The 18,222-nt window shown below is 38.1% G+C and overlaps 1 protein-coding gene across 1 annotated transcript; it reads right to left on the bottom strand.

Annotated features, from left to right (window-relative positions):
* Positions 1-7,033: 7,033 nt before the first annotated feature.
* On the bottom strand, positions 7,034-8,256 carry LOC110900146 (formin-like protein 5). The gene is made up of 2 exons (XM_022147045.1): positions 7,604-8,256; positions 7,034-7,073 (listed from the first exon to the last, which is right to left on the bottom strand). The coding sequence occupies exons 1-2, from the start codon at positions 8,254-8,256 to the stop codon at positions 7,034-7,036; spliced, it is 693 nt and encodes a 230-aa protein (XP_022002737.1).
* Between the last annotated feature and the right edge of the window lie 9,966 nt (positions 8,257-18,222).

The following is an 18,222-nucleotide window of genomic DNA, read 5'->3' as shown; positions in this document are numbered from 1 at the left end:
CGGCTGTTGTGTGTCACATTAATCAAATAATAGAAGTGAAAAGCCGTGTACACATTATAAGTGAATAGCCTCGCTGGGACTCGCATTATGGAAGTGAAAAGCCGTGTACACAATATGGGGGTAAGGATGCTTGGTACATTCCGTACCAGCTTGATAGGCTGCTAAAGCCTCAGCCACGCGGGTGTTGATTAGGTCGGTCAACTCAGCCTGAGTCATGGTGATGTTGCCACGTCCGTGTCCTCGTCCACTCATGTTTCTATAGTTGGGAATAAACCGATTTAGAGGTCGAAACGAGATGAGAGTCAAGTATTATACTGATATTTACGTACTACCAAGTTCACACATAGTAGGGCAGAACTCTCCTCACGCTCGATAAGTCTCACTGGGACTTGCATGCACCCCGCGTTATTATTAAGTGTGCACCCATAATAATAAGGCAATTTGCATGCTTATCTCAGTGCTTCTTAGCTCGCGCTCAAAGTTTCCCCCGTTCAAACAACACAACAGATGATATCACAGGTCTATGGCTCGCATGAGTCGATGTGTGGGGTCACGCTATCAAGTCACTATGGTGCTAATTGTTTCAGTTCATATACGTTGTGAGTGTGTGGCTGTTAAACAAGTAATGTATAAAGTGAGAGAGAAACGAACCTTGCAATCTGGAGCTGAGTGTCATGATCGATTTTCGAAGTTGTTCGGTTATAGTCTGGTTTTATAAAACGTTTTAAAACCTAGTTCACTATAACCAGTGGCTCTGATACCAACTGTAACACCCCCAAAAATTTCACCTGCGGAAACCCCGCGAGACGTGTTACGCATCAGAGTTCGAGCCACCAATCACATTGAACCAAAGATAAATATTTAAATAAGTCATGACATTATTTTACCAGAATAAGTTATCAACATAATATTAATTCTCAAAAGTTGGGTAGCGGAAGCATGTAATAAGTTGTTTAGCAATTGTTTCATAGTAACGCTTAAAACCAATGTATCAAATGTAATTTAATCCAAGAGCCTCGATCCATGACCACTCCAGCACTCCCAGATAGCAAGCTTCCCAATACCAAGATGCCTAACGTCCTGCGAGCATGTAACACGTGTATCAGACAAAGCTGGCGAGTTCACAGTTTTAGAAAATGTTTGTTACCCGTTGTATGTAAAACAGTTCAATAACCAATGCAAGTAATATTGTTAATATCTCAATTCCGAACAATGACGGCTCCTGAAATACACGACTGCCCTTCCCACGTACTCCTATCTAGTACTGGGCCAGACTGGGTCATTAGTTCACCTTCGTCCTCTACAGGCACGGGGTGAGGGTGCCAAACCTAAGTAGCGCTACTAACTAATACCCGATGAGGGACTTACAAAAGATGATAGGTGAGAATATTAACCAATATACTCGTTTTTACCCAAAGACTCATCCCCCCATGGGATACCCACTGACTGTCCCCAACCACTGGGACGCATGCTCGAATGTAGTGAACTCACCTTGGTTTGCTCGGTAGAATTATTTACTCGTTTCACAACAGTGATTTACCAAGCCCTATGACAGTTACACATAACAATCAGTTGCATACAAGCACAACACGTATCATTTCACATTTAGTCATCAGCTAGTGTACACGAATACAAGTGTTAACATCCATCACTAAGCATGGCATACCAATTAACCAAGCACAAATTCCATTATTCAAAGTATGTTCATAACTCCTTAGTATCTTTCGGTCAACAGGTATCTTTCGGCAAAGTGTTATCTTTCGGTTCACCACAGTTATCTTTCGATACAACCCTTATCTTTCAGTTACACTTATCTTTCGACCACAAGTTATCTTTCGACAACAACAGTCATCTTTCGACAAACACAGTTAGTTTTCGACAAACACAGTTATCTTTCGGTTCCAAGAACCCTAAACATACGATTCAGCAATTATCATTCGATCAACAGTTACACCCTATCACAGCCCTAATCATCGCTTACAGTTACATGATCAAGCATCACAAAGACTCTTGCATCAAATCATCGATGTGTTTACCAAAACAGTAATACGTAATCATTCAATACTTCGTATAATCGTTCCATCAATCAACAATAACAGTCAATCAGCACATGATAATTACCACTTCAGCATGAATCCTACATTATCGATTTGATACCGTGAGCAACTGTCTAGTTTCGCATCACCGGTTTATCATGTACACATATAACCCTAATCACTACCTAGAGATCAACCTTATCTTTCCTAGAATTAACTCACATGTTCATGTTCCAATCAGATCATAACAAGGTATATCCATCATCGATCATGCATCACTAGTCATAAACATCAACAAAGAATTACTAGCATAACAGTTTATCTCACAAGATTAATAATTATTTACATATGCATCATATCACAATCAAGCAGTTTGAGCATTAAACAAACATGAATTGAACTTACTAACTGGATGTCTTGATCGATTAAGATGATATTGCAGGTGGGGGGGGGTCTGCAGCCGTACATAGAAGATGAGAAGTAGGGTTTGCTATGTAGTATATTGTGTGATATAGGGATGTCACTTTCCAGTTATAATGCTGAACAAACAATTAGTGGGCCGGTGATCATGTTTAAGTGTAATAGTTGGGCCAGGATTCAGTTTACAACAAGTGGGCCGAAGGATTAAGCCTCAGGTCGAAAGACTAGAACTCGGTCGAAAGGTCTTATCTCGAAAGGTCATATATCCTAAGGTCAAAGGATATTCGAAAGACTGGCACTCCAGTCGAAAGATCTCCAGTCGAAGGATCTTGGGTCCTCGGAAATTCGGGTTGTCACAACATTGGTACTCGAACCTATATTCCCAGAATTACTTTAGTACCTTCAGACAAGAAGATTCCCTTTTCATTTCAAAGAAGGCAATTTCCGGTTGTTGTTTGCTTTGCTATGACTATCAATAAAAGCCAAGGTCAATCACTTTCTAGAGTTGGTCTGTACCTAAGACAACCGGTTTTCACCCACGGTCAGTTGTATGTCGCGTTATCGAGAGTTAGAACAAGAGACGGTGTTAAAATGCTAATACTGGACAAAGATGGGAAGCCTACAAATAAAACAACTAATGTTGTGTATAAAGAAATATTCAACGACTTATGATTTTTCATTATTACTTAATATGTATAATTTCAACATGAATATTTACTGAATGTTAATTTTTTTAATAAACGATTTGAAAATAATAACATTTTTTTGGCATTTGTTGTCTTATTACTTCTGTTATTTGCATTAATTTTAATTTTTGTTTATATATACACATATATAAATATATATCGTGAAAACCTTATTTCTGGTTTAGTCTTTCATAACTTCATGTTCTTTAGTATTTTGAAATCCATTTAAAAAAACCACGCTTACAGTTCCCTGTTTCCTTATTTTTCTTCCAAAAATTATCATTGCATCTCTCCAATCTATACATAATCACATCAGTCATTCCAAAATTACGAAGATCGGTGTTTTAATATAATTTATAATGATGAATTTTTGGGGATTTTCATACCGTCATTCTTCCTTAAACTCTAAACGGTTTATCTATCTACCATCGCCTTCATCATCTTCGCAATTTAGTTCGTCGTTTTTGCCTCCGGTAAGTTTATTACAGGTTCGATTCTATATTTTGTGAAGCTCTGATTCTTGATTTAGTAACTGATTTAAAGTTATTTACGGTTTATTTTATAAACCCTAATCTTTTTGCATCTTGATTTTTTAGGCCATAATGTTTATTGTAACTTTCTATTCATTTAATGTTGTTGTTTTAGTCATTATCTTTAACAGATTACTTTCATTATGTTTGGATTTATATTCATATACCCGAAATCTTCGGCAATTAACTTTTGTTGATATGCACATCTTTAGTGTTATTTTTGTTTAAGTTGTTCTATTTTGATGATAACCAACTATTCTGTGTGATTTTTTTAAGTTTTTTTTTCTATTGAATGAATTAATTTTTGTCTGATTGAACAATAATTGAACCATACCATGTATCTTTGTATTTCTCATCACCTTCTGTTATTAAAGTTTTGTTTCATGATGTTTTTTTTCCAATTTAGGTTAATATACTGGTATACTCTGTATTTTGTTGTTTTTATTGACTTTTATTACATGCCCTTGCTACCACTTAAGTCTTTTTAGATTGATCAGTGCATATGTTAAAAGTATATTTGACGATTACTTGACGTTTTTAACATTTTATTAAATCAGTTAATGTTATGTCTATTATATTAAAGTAACTTTTACTATACAAAAGAGGCATGAATGCATTTATAAATCTCCAATTTTACCAATAATGTTAATCATACTGCCTTAATATCATTTGTTTGGCTTTCTAATTTACTTTTCGATGGATTTATAACTGTAATCTAGATATATGAATGTTCTTTATAAATATCTTTACAGATATGGAACGTGGTTTTTATGTTTACATCGAGGACAGAAAATTGGAAGAACAGGTTATACGTTTGTTCATAACGTGTTATATATTATTATATTGTTAAGTAACAATCTAAGTTTTATGGAACCGTTTAAGTAGCATTATATGTTCTTTTTATTATTTAATCACTTAAATGATTCTTGCAGCCTTTACCAGCTTGGTATAACAAGTTTAATGAATTAGATGGATATCCTGTTGGTAATGTTTTCTTAATAACTGATGATAAAGCAATATTTGATGTTAAAATCAAGGAGTCTACGGACGGTTATTGTTTGTCAAACGGTTGGTCAACTCTTATAAATGTTCTTGAAGGAGACATTGGAGACTATGTTGTATTTGAACTTATGGATGTACTGACGTTTAGAATAACTCATTTTAAGAGTTATCCACACCCGGATCATGGTTCAAAGTTCCACATTGTTATGAAATACCCTGAGAACCAAAATCTGGTATGTTTTAAACATATATTTTTATTTTAAGTAAAGATTTACATTTTGTACTTATTCAATGTTTTATAATCAATTGCAGTGGGTATCGAGAGACTTCATGCAAGAGCATTTCAACGGTGATAATCTGTATGACGATTTTGTTATTGTTTTTGACAAAAACCACACGTGGACCGTTAGTATGAGTAGACTCTGGGATATGAACCATTTCTTTGTTGATTTTACTCAAGTTTCCAATGATCTATGTTTAGTATCTGGCGATGTTATTGTTTTTGAGTTTGTTGATCAATATGTCTTTAAAATTAAACTGTTCCGTACTAATGGTCTTCAGTCTCTTAGTCCCGACCTTGCCGTACCAGTGGTTGAATCCATTAAGCAGGAGGTCCTAAACTTTTATTTAGACCGTGGCTTTTATATTCTTATTGCGGACTCCTCAAAATCCGAACAGGTAATTGTTATTTAATTTATTGCTAATTTTTAATATGTCAAGCGTATTAGCATTAACTAATGTAATCCCTGTTTTTAATTTACAGTCTCTTCCTTTATGGTACAATAAGTTTGACAACTTGAAGGGCTATCCGATTGGTACTGTACTTATGACAAATCAAGAGGGCAATGAGTGGACTGTTTGTGTTAAATCTACTGCTAATGGTTATTGTTTCTCGAATGGTTAGTCTGCTATGGTTCGTGATGTTGGTCTAGAGGATAACGATGTTATTGTTTTGCATGTGGTTGATGATCACAAGCTAAAGTTCACTCATTTTAAGGCTGATGGTCTTTCCTGTGTTAAGAACAAGTTTTATGTAAAGATGTTATTTCCCGAGAACGCTAACTTGGTAAGTTATACTTTTGCTACTTATGATAAATAACCAACTCAATTTTTTTATTGACCATTGCATTTATTGTGTATTCAGTGGTTGCCAAAGGAGTTTATGAACATGTATTTCAAAGCAGACACATTGGACGATAACTTTTCAATTCGTTTTGGTAGTACATACATGTGGACTATTAAAGTGAATAGGCTTTGGGGATCCGGTTACTTCATTCATGATTTCTCACAAATCACCCAAGATCTTCATCTCATATCAGGTGATGTCATCTTTTTTGAGTTGGTTGCGAGACGCATTTTCAACATTATGCTTTTCCGTCCCAATGGAATACAATCTGTTTTTCCCGAGTTTGCAAATAGTGTTTGTGTTCAAGAAGAGGAAGACACGGAACAAATGGATGTTAGTGAAGATTGCATACTCGACACGGGAAATCAAGACACGGAAGATGAGTATGTAGACGTTGATCCTGTGCCCATCTTTATTGCCGATCCTGTCCTGGAAGCAGGCGTGGTTGACGTTCCACACATTCCGGCAGTTGTTGATGAAGGCAACGTATACGAACTAAGATGGTGTCTATCTTTTCGTTTTGTAAGTGTTTCATAGTTGAAATGCTTTATTTTTTATATTATGTAAACCTTTCAGTGTTTATATTTTTATTTAAAATTCTTTATTTTTCCTTACTTTAATGCAGCGTATCCCAAAGGACTTTGCAGCAAATGTAGATTTCTCGGTCCTTGATGAGATGTTGCTTCAAACTGAAGACGGTTTTTCAATGACACTCGGGATCCGTCAGGAAACGGCACGTGGGATACCTCGGTATGCTTTCAGAGGATGGCGTAACTTCATGCTGCAAGCTGGGTTGGAAAATGGAGCTGAGTTTCTGCTTCGATATTTTAGGGATCAAAACATGTTGCAAATTCTTAATCCGGACCACTGAACGATGTGTTTATTGAAAGATGTCGTTAGAAGTAAACATATAATATCGTTACCAACGCTATCCTATATGTGGTAACAATTTTGGAACAATTATTAACTATGTTTTGTTTAGCAATGTTTAACCTGAAACGAACATTATGTTGATGTAGTTTTGGAACGTATTAAAGTGTCTCAAAACATTAGGTTTAACAAAGCACGATTTACGTTTTATAGTTTTAAATTGGTTGAATTTTTTTATTTTGTTAAGCCACCCGCGAAGCTCGCGGGTTCTTAGGCTAGTTAGTAGCACAAAACGAAATAAATAGTTGATTTTTATGACCTTAACCATTTAACTTATGTGAAATATAGGAAAATATACACCTTTTATATACATGACTTCTTAAACCCATAGTCATATCGGTGTCTAAAAAATAAACATAAACAAACAATAAGTTTTGTTTTTTTTTCTAGAACGAGACTTACACATCTAATCCATTTTCAATTATGCTTCATAGTTCGTTGAGAATGTGCTTTGAATCCTTAACCTTTAAAGGAAGGGAGTAATTGTTTACAAGCCGAGCTGAAAATCTAAGCTTGAGTTTGATTTGATTTTTAATCGAGCTGATTTGAACTAGGCTTGATTTTTAACCGAGTTAACGTGACCCAGCTTGATTAGCCTCGAATACAAAATAAATAAATAAATAAATAAATAAATAACTAATATATAGCTTTCAAAAATTAAATAGGAATTGGGATTTGGATTTGATGGATTCCCAAATCTAAAATGCTAGTATCCTTGGTTTTCCTTTTCAAACATGTGTAAATGGACGAGGTAATAGAATTGATGAGATAATGGAATGGAAGAGATAATGGAATTGATCATTATCTTTCCATGTCTTGTTTGGTTACCATGTGAGAATGAAATGAACCATTACTTTTTATTGTTTGGTATGCAAGAAAAGATGAAGAAATAAAATCGGATGGCGGTGGTCAGTGATGGGCGGTGATGGTGGGTGGTGATAGGTGGCAGTTGTAGCGGCAGCGGTGGTTGGCGGTGGTGGTGGGTGGATACGGCGGCGAGTGGTGACAGCGGAGGTGGGTGGCGGCAGTGTCGAAGGTGTTGGCGATGATCGAAGGTGGTAGCGGCGGCGACGGTGGTCGCAAGTGGTAGGGGCGGTGGGTGGTGGCGGTTGATAACGGTGGTGGGTGGTGGCGGTTGATAGCGGTGGCGGAGGTGGGTGGCGACAGCGACGGTGATCGGAGGTGGCGACAGCGGCGGTGATCGGAGGTGGCGGCAGCGATGGTGGCAGCAGTGGCGGCGATGATCGAAGGGTGGTGGCGGTGATCGGAGGTGCCTGCGGCGATGGTGGGTGGCGGCGACGGAGGTGGGTGGCGGCGGCAAGTGGCGGCAGCGGCGGTGGTGGGTGGCAACGGAGATGGGTGATGACGGCGGATGATGGTGGTAGTGGGTGGAGACAACAGTGGTGGATTGTGGTGTTGTTACTGAAGAATGAAAATGGAATGGAATGGAAAAAATACTTGGGGGACGGATGAAATGATTTTGGAGGAATGAAATGCAAATTTTTGAATGGGCGATTCCATTCCATCGACCAACCAAACACTCTTTTCTTCATTCGCTCATAATGGTCTATTCAATTACACCTCTCATTCATACATAACAAACACTACCCTATTATTATTTGGATTTATATGATGCACCAAAAGTATTTCGATTTATATATTTATTTAAAGTTACATGTGCGGAGTAAATTACTCGTATATATTAATTGTTAACACCCCAATACCCCTAATGAATAGTAACTATTTTGTTTTTTAGTGTATTTGTCTTTTTTATTCGTATATATTAATTGTTAACACCTCATTACCCCCAATGAATAGTAACTATTTTATCTTCTAATGTATTTGTCTTTTTTATGAAGTTATTTATTAATAGTTTGTTATTTTTAAGTATTGCAAACTTTAGGGTTTTAGATTTTTGCAAGCAAACTTTAATTTTTTATAATTTTGCACATTGATTTCATCTATAAAATATTTAAAAATTATCTATATATTAATTCATATTCATAACATTTGAAGAAATAGTAATTTTTTATCTTTTGTAAGTTTTTTTTTTTCATAGTAAATCATAAGCTTTTCTATTTTTGTACTAAAACTTTGTTTTTTTTTTCATAATTAATTTTTTACCCGCCACACGTTGCGGCGACGCTATATGCAAAATGATAACTTATAGGCTACAATCCACCTGATTTGGTTTGGAACTAAATTTACGTAGAAACATATAAGAACTCAAATTTATATCGTCGAATCAAAACATATTAAATTTACGTCAAAACATAGTCCACTTAAAACGTACCTAAAAGAAAACATTTTTATCATTGACCCGACTCATCTTCAAACAAAAACTACGTTAAAGCGTATACGAACTCGAATTTACACAGACACATTCGTAAAAAACGTAAAAAATGAGTATTATGGTAAAACTTTAGAAACGTGAAGGGGTGAGAAAGTGACATTTACAAAGTTAGAGGGTTACCTTTTACGTAATAGCAAAGTTTGAGGGTAGAATGGGTTGCATGACAAAAGTATAAGTGTTAAAGAGAAGTTAGAAAACGTATAGGCTTTTTTTGTAAAGTTAGAAAGTGGGGGGTCATATTGTCAATTGTTAATTGAATTTTGTCTGCATAGCACATAGAATAGTTGAGAGGGTTTTTTTTTTTTTTTTTTTTTTTTTTTTTTTTTTTTTGACAAATAAGAGTCATAGTCACCGACCATGCTCTTTAATATATATGTAATTTTGTCACAAAGGTTAAATGGGTTTGTTCTTTAAGTTGTTTTACGTTTTTTTTCTCGAATTTAGCTGTCATTCGTTTGTTATTTAGCATGATTTTACGCCTCCTCGTCGTAAGGGGGGTCGGGCACCCCGTGATAACTCAATCTTCACGCGTTGATCCATGTGATACACTGTCGCCGGCCAAGTGTTCCACGCGTGGACTTTATAATGCGTTGCCATGATCACGCGTTGAAACTTGAATTTTGTTACCGTTGTGATTTTTGGGTGTGGGTCTACATATCCTATTCGTCATGTCCATAAATGTTGCGTAAGCATTTGTTAAATCAAATGACATGACTGTAAACTCGTAGTGACCGTATCTAGTTCTGAAAACAGTCTTAGGAGCGTTCTCTTCCTGTACTTTCAGTGGTTGATGATATCCGGAGCGTAAATCAACTTTAGAAAAATATCTAGCTCCTTGAAGTTGATCAAGGAGATCATCAATCCTAGGTAACGGGTATCGATTCCTGATTGTAACGTTATTTAATTTTCTATAATCAATACACATTCGCATCGATCAATCCTTGTATTGACTTATAATCCATGAAGAGCTTACATTTAATTATCGTGATGTTAGGTTGAATCCGAATAACGGGGTTGATGCTTAAAGTGTTTTTATGGCAGCAGTAATCATCCCTTTTGAACATACATAGTTGTAGAGGTTTAGAAAGAGAGAGATGTAGTGAGGTAGGTATGAGTGAGATGTGGTAACGACGGCAGAAGGGAGTGTCGAGACTAGAATAGACCTCCGTGGATCCAGATCTGAGTAGACGGTGGTGGCACTAGGGCTTGGGGGTTACATCTCGTGCGATCTCAACAATAACAGAAGGGTTCTATATTCGGGGCGTACGGTGGTGGTACCGACGAGTTGGGTGAAGTCCGAATGACCGATGTGGGTGGTTGACGATGGCGTCTGGTGACCGGAAGCAGAGATGGTGGTGAAGACGGGAGTACGGTGGTGGCGTTGGATTTGGGCTTCGATAAGTGGTTGTGTGGTGATGACTGAGTGGTGGTGTGGCGGTGTGGTGGTGACTGAGTGGTGGTGTGGCGATGTGGTGGTGACTGAGTGGCGATGTGTAACACCTTGGAAATTTCTGCCCAATAAAATAAAGACACGTGTCAAGAGACAAACGTGTCAGAAACCCGGATCAAATAAAAAGATGTATGGTAGGATTTTAAAGAGGGTGTAAATACCTCTGAACGACCCAAGGGCGACATGTTATTAAAACACCTCTGAGCGACCCAAATTTATAAATCTCAAGATCCTTAAATCGTTTGATAAACATCTTATATATTAACCAGTTGTTTTCTAAATAATTAAAATTCCATCCTTTATATGGAAATTGGGTTATTAGGAATGTTACTACCAAAAATTCTGATTTAAATCCTGGTCTAATGGGAATTTGAAAGTAGTAAATTAAACTTGTTCAACTATTATGAGAATCCAAGACTTGTTCTTGTAATTTCCGTCACTTTAAACTCTCACATGGATCCAAAAGCATGTAAGGGACTTGCAAGCATGCAATGGCTGAGCTAATGGACCCACAACTGAAAAGGATAGCATGTGAATTCGGACTTGTAAGTTGCATGGTCAACCTTGGAAGTTTGTAATTTTTGGCTTCTGGCCACCGGTTACGGAACGTATGGTTTTAAGCTTACTGTCCGTAAGGTGCACACCTGGGCGATTTCAGCAAAGGTCGGTTACGGACCGCAACCAATTCAGCATAAGGTCCGCAAGAGGAGCATACGGACCGCAAGAGCTTAGGCTTACGGTCCGTAAGCCTGTCGCTGGCAGCAGAAAATGGACAGCTGCCTGTTCAGCCTGTTGCACCGCCTTATTGAGATGGTTTTCGAAACAAGGGACTTGCTAGGCAGTATTTAGCCACATAGGGACATCTGGGATGATCTTGTAACTATCCTAGACTACCTTGGCATGATCTTGAGCTCCTTTGTTCACTATAAAAGGACTTGAGTTGTGACCATTTTTCCTTGCTCATTCACATTACACTCAAGGCACTCTCTGGAGCTTCTCTGGACAACAAACAAGTTCCTCTTAAGTCCCTAATCCTATTTAGGATCTTTGTAAGTAATCCTAACCATTCATAATTAAGTTTAGCTTAGTTAATTAGCTAAAAGTCAAACCGTCGTAATTAAGGTTTGACTTCGAGATTAGTCCATAATTACTCAGTCAAATCTCGAATTAAAAATACCCATAAGTAGGTAATTATGTGGGTAACAAACCCTTAAAAGGGTGTTTCCAGATTCCCACTCTAACCATGATAATTGTCGAGTCAAAGCTTACTTTAAAAAGTCAACAGAATGCTTACTTTCAAATTAACTCATAATTAGCAATGTAGGATACATACAACCTGTTTGATCATTAAAAAAACTTGGTAACTAATTAGCATAATTAGCGTGTAGCGTAATTAGAAGCTTTCTTAATTACTGAATTATAAACTTGTACCCGAAATTTGACATCAGTTTGAGGTCTAGATTAAGAGTTATGCTCATTAGCGTAATTAGAAGCTTTCTTAATAATTAATTAGCATAATTAGCGTGTAGCCTATCTAAACCCAAATTTTTATAACAAACTTTATACCCACTGACATATAATAATATTTTGGGATTTTTAGAGATTTTTATTTAATTTTAGGCTGAGCATAACTTAGAGTTTTAAGCTTAATTCGGTTATTGCCGGTTATACCCTTTTAGGCTATAAAATGAGTTTCGTAAATCCTTTTGACCTCAAATATTTTTCTACTGATTTATTAAGATAAATATATTACTTTGAGTCTTCTGGAATTATAAAAATATCAGCTTTTCTTTTAAAACCCGGAATTGGCTCCAAATCGCCTTTTTAGGCATTTTTACGACATAGTATGTGTCAAAACTAGTTTATATATATATGAGTTAATACCTACTGATATACTTAGTAAAATTTTATATTATAACAGTAAACTAAAGTTTGAAACTCATATTTCCAGTTTTGACCTTTTAGGCTTATGTGAATTTACCAAAATGCCCTTTCGGTGCATAAGATGGCTATAATTAATAAAATTCAGATATAATTGATACTATACTGTTATAACATAGTTAACTAAGTATATTTACTGATTTATTCAGATATATAACTCAGATTTCTAGTTTAACTCTTTTATACCCTTTTAAATGACCAAAATGCCCTTATAAGGCATAATTTGAGATTTAAAATTATTTGGGGCATAATTGGACATATCTTACTGATGTCGCAACATATTTAGTGCATATAACCTCAGGAAACTTGTATATGATTTATATGGTTACCCGTTACGCATTTTTCGCGTTCGAATCGGCTTTTGTAACTAGTTTACGCATATTAGCCGAAACGGGTCAAACCATATCATCTTTGTCTTAAAATCCAGAATGTGTTTAGTTTACCCATATTATACAAGTCTCCAAACTTGTTGGGTCTAAAATCACATTCCTTCCCGGTTTTCGCCTTCCATGCGATTAAACCGTATTTATCCTTGAAACTAACCGGTCTAAGCTTAGGCTAAATTAAAAGACCCGTTAGGATTCTAATAAGTTATTATAAACCTTCGTTCCAGAGTAGGAGACCCAGTAAAAGACACTGCACTTGCTTGTTGTGGTTTATATTTGCTCAGGTAAATACTTTTAACTTATTTTCCCTTATACGGGCTTGGGGTACGGTATATAAAATACCGCTTGGTCGGGAAATTGACCCTAACTCATTGGTAGTTGGGTATTATCAATGTGACCCGTTTAAAAATTGGTTTTGTTTGTTTTACGCCTTTGGGAGTTTAATGACCATGTCCCGGATATCCTTAGCATCATTCATGAAATGGCCACGACCTTGACACGCGAGTGTAGGCGTACAGCCGACAATGTTTCCATATTTTTAAGGTATAACCGTTGGTTTCCCGCCGCGGACTTATACTATGTGGTGTGTCTATTAATCTTAAACCCGGCACGAACCGGGCCACTAAACGCATAACAAACATGTAATTCTTTTACAAGTTTAAATTTGATTAATTATCCCAAGTTATAAAAAGTTTTGTGCCATGTGCATTCAAATCAATTTTTTTAAAAGATTTTCAAAATGAGTCAGTTAAATTGTATTTACCAGTGTAAACTGACATATTTTCCCCAAAAAGATTAAGTGCAGGTTCTACACGTAATAGGCTGGCCACTCCTTAGCATCATTAGAGTCTCGCAAGCTGGATGCCATTATCTGTTGAACAGTTTCTCCTTTTTATTTTTGATCCGCCTGTGGATCTATTTCAGCTACATTGTGATACTTGGATATTACATTTTGTTTGGTTGAAATAAATCTATCTTTTTGCTTCCGCTGTGCATTATAATTTGTGTTGTTTGACTATTCACTATTATGATATCAACTACGTCACGATACTCCCCCACCGGGCCCACCGGTGACACGTGGAAATTAGGGGTGTGACAGGTTGGTATCAGAGCCAACACTGAGTGAATTAAACACTGGCCTTTTGTGTTTAATCTCAATGCACGAATTGCACATTCTTCGAGTTCCGAGTCTAGACATCGAACATAGGACAAACTCTGTTTTGTTTTTGTTATTCGGTCTTTTATTTTTATATATATTGGTCGTTATCTTAACCATGTTTCCAGGTCGAAAATGCCGCCAAGATTTTTGAGAGGTCGAGGCAAGGGCCCAGTTACGGGCCATGATCATGAAGTCGGGCCCTCACACCGGCGAACGAGGCTCTATGTTGAACCTGGGAGGCGGTCAGTCTCTCTCAGTTCCTCACCTTCGTACTTGCATTCTTTTGGGCCCCACTCGGAGAACGAGCCCAACAACTAACCACCTTCTTTTATACCTTTTTAAAGATCGAACTCACACCATTCCTTGGGCGACCCTTCACCTGTCTTCCAGAGCCGGTTTAACCCAGCTAATATCTTTCAAGAACCCGTGGGTTTTAACCCACTAGGACCTGAGGATCACTTCTCAGGGGATCACACGGACGACATGGACGAAGACACGGATCCCGTGGAGCCTGCGTCCGGAACACGGAACCACCCCATCGAAATCTCCGATGGGTCATCTTTCCATGGATCACCTTATCGTGGTCCTGACAGCTACGAGGCGAGGTTCATGCAGATTGACTGGTATTTCACGCCCTCTGAACACTCGTCCCCATACCAGCAGCAGCAGCAGGATCCTTCCGAGGATCACCGATTTGTGGCAGTCACTCCGCCACCACCACCACCACCAGTGGAACAGCAACCGCCCCCGGAGCCACCGAGGCGGAGAAGGTCAAACGCACGGATGTCCGTGCGAGGAGGAGTCCGCATCAGTACTCCTCAGCCCTCGAGTGGCAGTCATTTTCCGCCACTCCAGGAAGAAGAAGAAGAACCACAGATGGGAGGTCCATCAAACCCCATCCCAGAGATCAACTCTGCGCCTATGGCGCCACCAGTGGGTTTTGATAACCCAATCCCTGCCTACGCTGGTTCAGCGGCATATAACCCTTTTGAACAGTCGGCATATACCCATTACAACTATGCTGATGTAGACCCATACCAGGAGGCATGGGACTACAATGCTAGTCACCCAGAGGGACCCTATGGTGGTCTTTGGACCACTGGTTACCCAACTTATGGGTACCAGCGTCCGCCACCTCCTCAACCTCTGTACCAGCCGCCGCAGCCGCAGTTGATCCCGCCTGAGCGCCAGCAAGAGGTCCTTGAGAGATTGGACCGATGTGAACGGGAAATCCGAACAGAGCGCAGTAACACATGTCACACCCCGATTTCCACGTGTTTCACCGGTGGGCCCGGTGGAGGATTATCGTGACGTATTTGGCAACAATATAGTCAAACCACAATATTTAAATGCACAGCGGAAGCATAAAGATAAATTATATTTCAACCACTAATTGTAATATCCAAGTATCACGAGTAGTCGAAACAAATCCACAGGGGATCAAAAATAAAATAGAAAAAATATAATTGTTCAACAGGTATTGGCATCCCAAGCTTGCGAGACTCTAACGATGCTAAGGAGTGGCCAGCCTATTACGTGTAGAACCTGCATTAATCTTTTTGGGAAAAATACGTCAGTTTACACTGGTAAATACATTCAACCGACACTTTTGTAAAATGTTTAATAAAATTGATTTGAATGCACGTGGCACAAACTCTTTATAACTTGTGATAATTTATAATTAAATCTTGTAAAAGAATTACATGTTCACTATGCGTTCGGTCGCCCGGGTCGTGCCGGGTTTAAGGTTAATAGACACGTCACAAAGCATAAAGCCGTGGCGGGAAAACCAACGGTTACACCTTTATAATTATAGACACATTGTCGGGTGTACGCCTACACCCGCGTGTCGGGGTCGTGGCCATTTCGTAAAATGGTCATTAAACTCCCAAAGGCGTAAAGCCAACAAAACAAATTTTTAAACGGGTCACATTGAAATCACCCAACTACTAATGAGTTGGGGTCAATTGCCCGACCAAGCGGTATTTTAAATACCGTAACCCAAGCCCGTATAAGGGAAAATAAGTTAAAAGTATTTACCTGAGCAAGTATTATCCTTAATAAACAAATGCAAGTTTCTTTTACCGGTCTCCTACTCTGGAACGAAGGTTTAAAATAACCTATTAGAATCCTAACGGGTCTTTAATTTAGCCTTAGCTTAGACCGGTCAGTTTCAAAGGATAATTACGGTTTAATCGCGTGAAAGGCAAAAACCGGGAATGGAATGTGGTTTGGACCCAACAAGTTTGAAGAAATGTTTTATATGGGTAACATAACCGCACTCTGGATTCTGAGGTCAAACAATAAGGTTTGACCCGTTTCGGCTAGTTTATGTAAACTAGTTACATAAGCCGAACCGTGCGTGCAAAAGGCGTAACGGGTAACCGTAAGAGTCCTACTCAAGTTTTCTAAGTCAATATGCTTTAAAGAGGTTGTGGTATCAGTAGGATACCTTCCATAATGCCCGTAACGAGTTTTTAATCCAATATATGCCCCGTAGGGGTATTTCGGTCATTTTAAAGATTATAAAAGAGGTTTCTGAGTTCTACAGGAAATCTGAGTTTTCCAAACAGTTTATAAAGTACAAAATACTCTATTTATTATTTAAAATCGGTAGCAACTGGAATCGGGTCAAAATACCTTGTAGAACTCAAGTTATGCTCGAAAAGGGTATATTCGGTATTTACCGAACCGATACCATAACCGCAGGTTATGAGCAGGTTAAAAATAATTAAAAATCTTTAAAAATTCCAAAATATTATTTTACATCAGTGTGTAAAAGGTTTGGTGTCGAAATCTGGGTTTAGATAGGCGTTATGCTAATTGCGCCGTTTAATTACTAAAGTTTCCGTAATTGCGCTATTTAGCATAACTCCTATTCTAGACCTCGGATTGATGCGAAATTTTAGGGACATGCTTAGAAATCAGTAACTAAGGTTATTGTCCTTTCATGTGTCCAAAATTCTCGTTTTAAAGTAAAAAGGGCGTTACGGTCAACTTTTAAGCATTTAACGGAAATGTGCTAAAGATTTGGACAAACAACGAACCGGTCACAGAGGGTTATACCATCATGTAACCTGGTCCTATGAGAGTCCTAAGGCATATCTAACTCATACCAAAACGGGTCAAAACTGAAGTCAAAGCAAAAGTCAAAGTTTTACGACTTTCGGTTCCGAACCGGGTCAAAACAGTAAATGGTCGGATCAAACAAGCTTAGACTAGTTAATATACTTATTATCATGTTATATGAGTGTTAAAACAGGTTACACGCCATCTACATTACCGATTATGCATAAAATCGCAAAATAGCATTTTGTTGACTTTTTCTAAGCAAGTTTGACTCGACATTCGGACTAGTTAGAGTGGGAATCAGAGGGTGCCCTTTTAGGGGTTTAAAGCCTACATGATTACCAACATATAACTACCTTTGATTCGACAAATCACTGGACCATTTGTGATTTATCGTAAGGTTAATTGTTAATTACGACGGATTGACTTTTAAGCTACATCTAAGCAAAACTTAACCAAGAAAGGGTGGAGCATACTTACAAGAGTCTAATACAAGATTAGAAAGGCTTAGGAAAGGCACTTGTGCTCCAGAAAAGCTCCAGGAATGCAGAAGTGATGAGTGAACACAATGTGCAACTCATTGGCCTTTTATAGTGAATTTAATCCATTGAGATCATGACAACTAGGTCTAAGGGGTGATCCAGATCATTTACAAGTGTTTCCTAGTGTCTAGGAAAGGTTAGGGGTCGCCCATGTTGCTGAAAATATCTTACTAAGTCGGTTTAACCGTTATAACAGCCAACAGCCAACTTACTGTCGCTGGGCACCCCTTACGGACCGTAAGGCAGGGCCCTTGCGGTCCGTAAGCCTTTGACAGAGAAAATGTTTTACCCTTTCGCACCTTACGGACCGTAAGGCAGGACCCTTGCGGTCCGTAAGCCCTTGCCAGAAGCAAAAAAAATTAACCTTTCATGATTCGAACAGACAACTTGCAATGCATGATTTTGAGTCTGGAAAATATCAGTATGAGGCCCTTTTAACCCATGCTTGATCAGGTGTGCCAACCCATCATGAAGATTATTGGCTTGCATAAAGATGAGGTTCATGAACAAAGATCTGAATTGCATTATTTTCTTAGGATCCAAATTAGTAAACTTGGGCATCCTTTATTATTAGTAATTATCGGATTAAGGT

The sequence above is a fragment of the Helianthus annuus genome, chromosome 2 (genome assembly GCF_002127325.2).
Source record: "Helianthus annuus cultivar XRQ/B chromosome 2, HanXRQr2.0-SUNRISE, whole genome shotgun sequence".
NCBI classification, from domain to species: Eukaryota; Viridiplantae; Streptophyta; class Magnoliopsida; order Asterales; family Asteraceae; genus Helianthus; species Helianthus annuus.
The sequence above is the reverse complement of the archived record's forward strand: the minus strand, read 5'-3'. Positions and strand labels throughout refer to the sequence as shown.

What these genes read in the sequence shown, in the direction of transcription:
- LOC110900146 (XM_022147045.1), bottom strand. Translation starts at nt 8,256, where the DNA reads ATGGAATGGAATCGCCCATTCAAAAATTTGCATTTCATTCCTCCAAAA. An exon ending in TTATTTCTTCATCTTTTCTT is followed by an intron (nt 7,074 to 7,603) that starts GCATACCAAACA and finishes TTTATTTTTTAG; the next exon opens with ACACCGATATGACTATGGGT.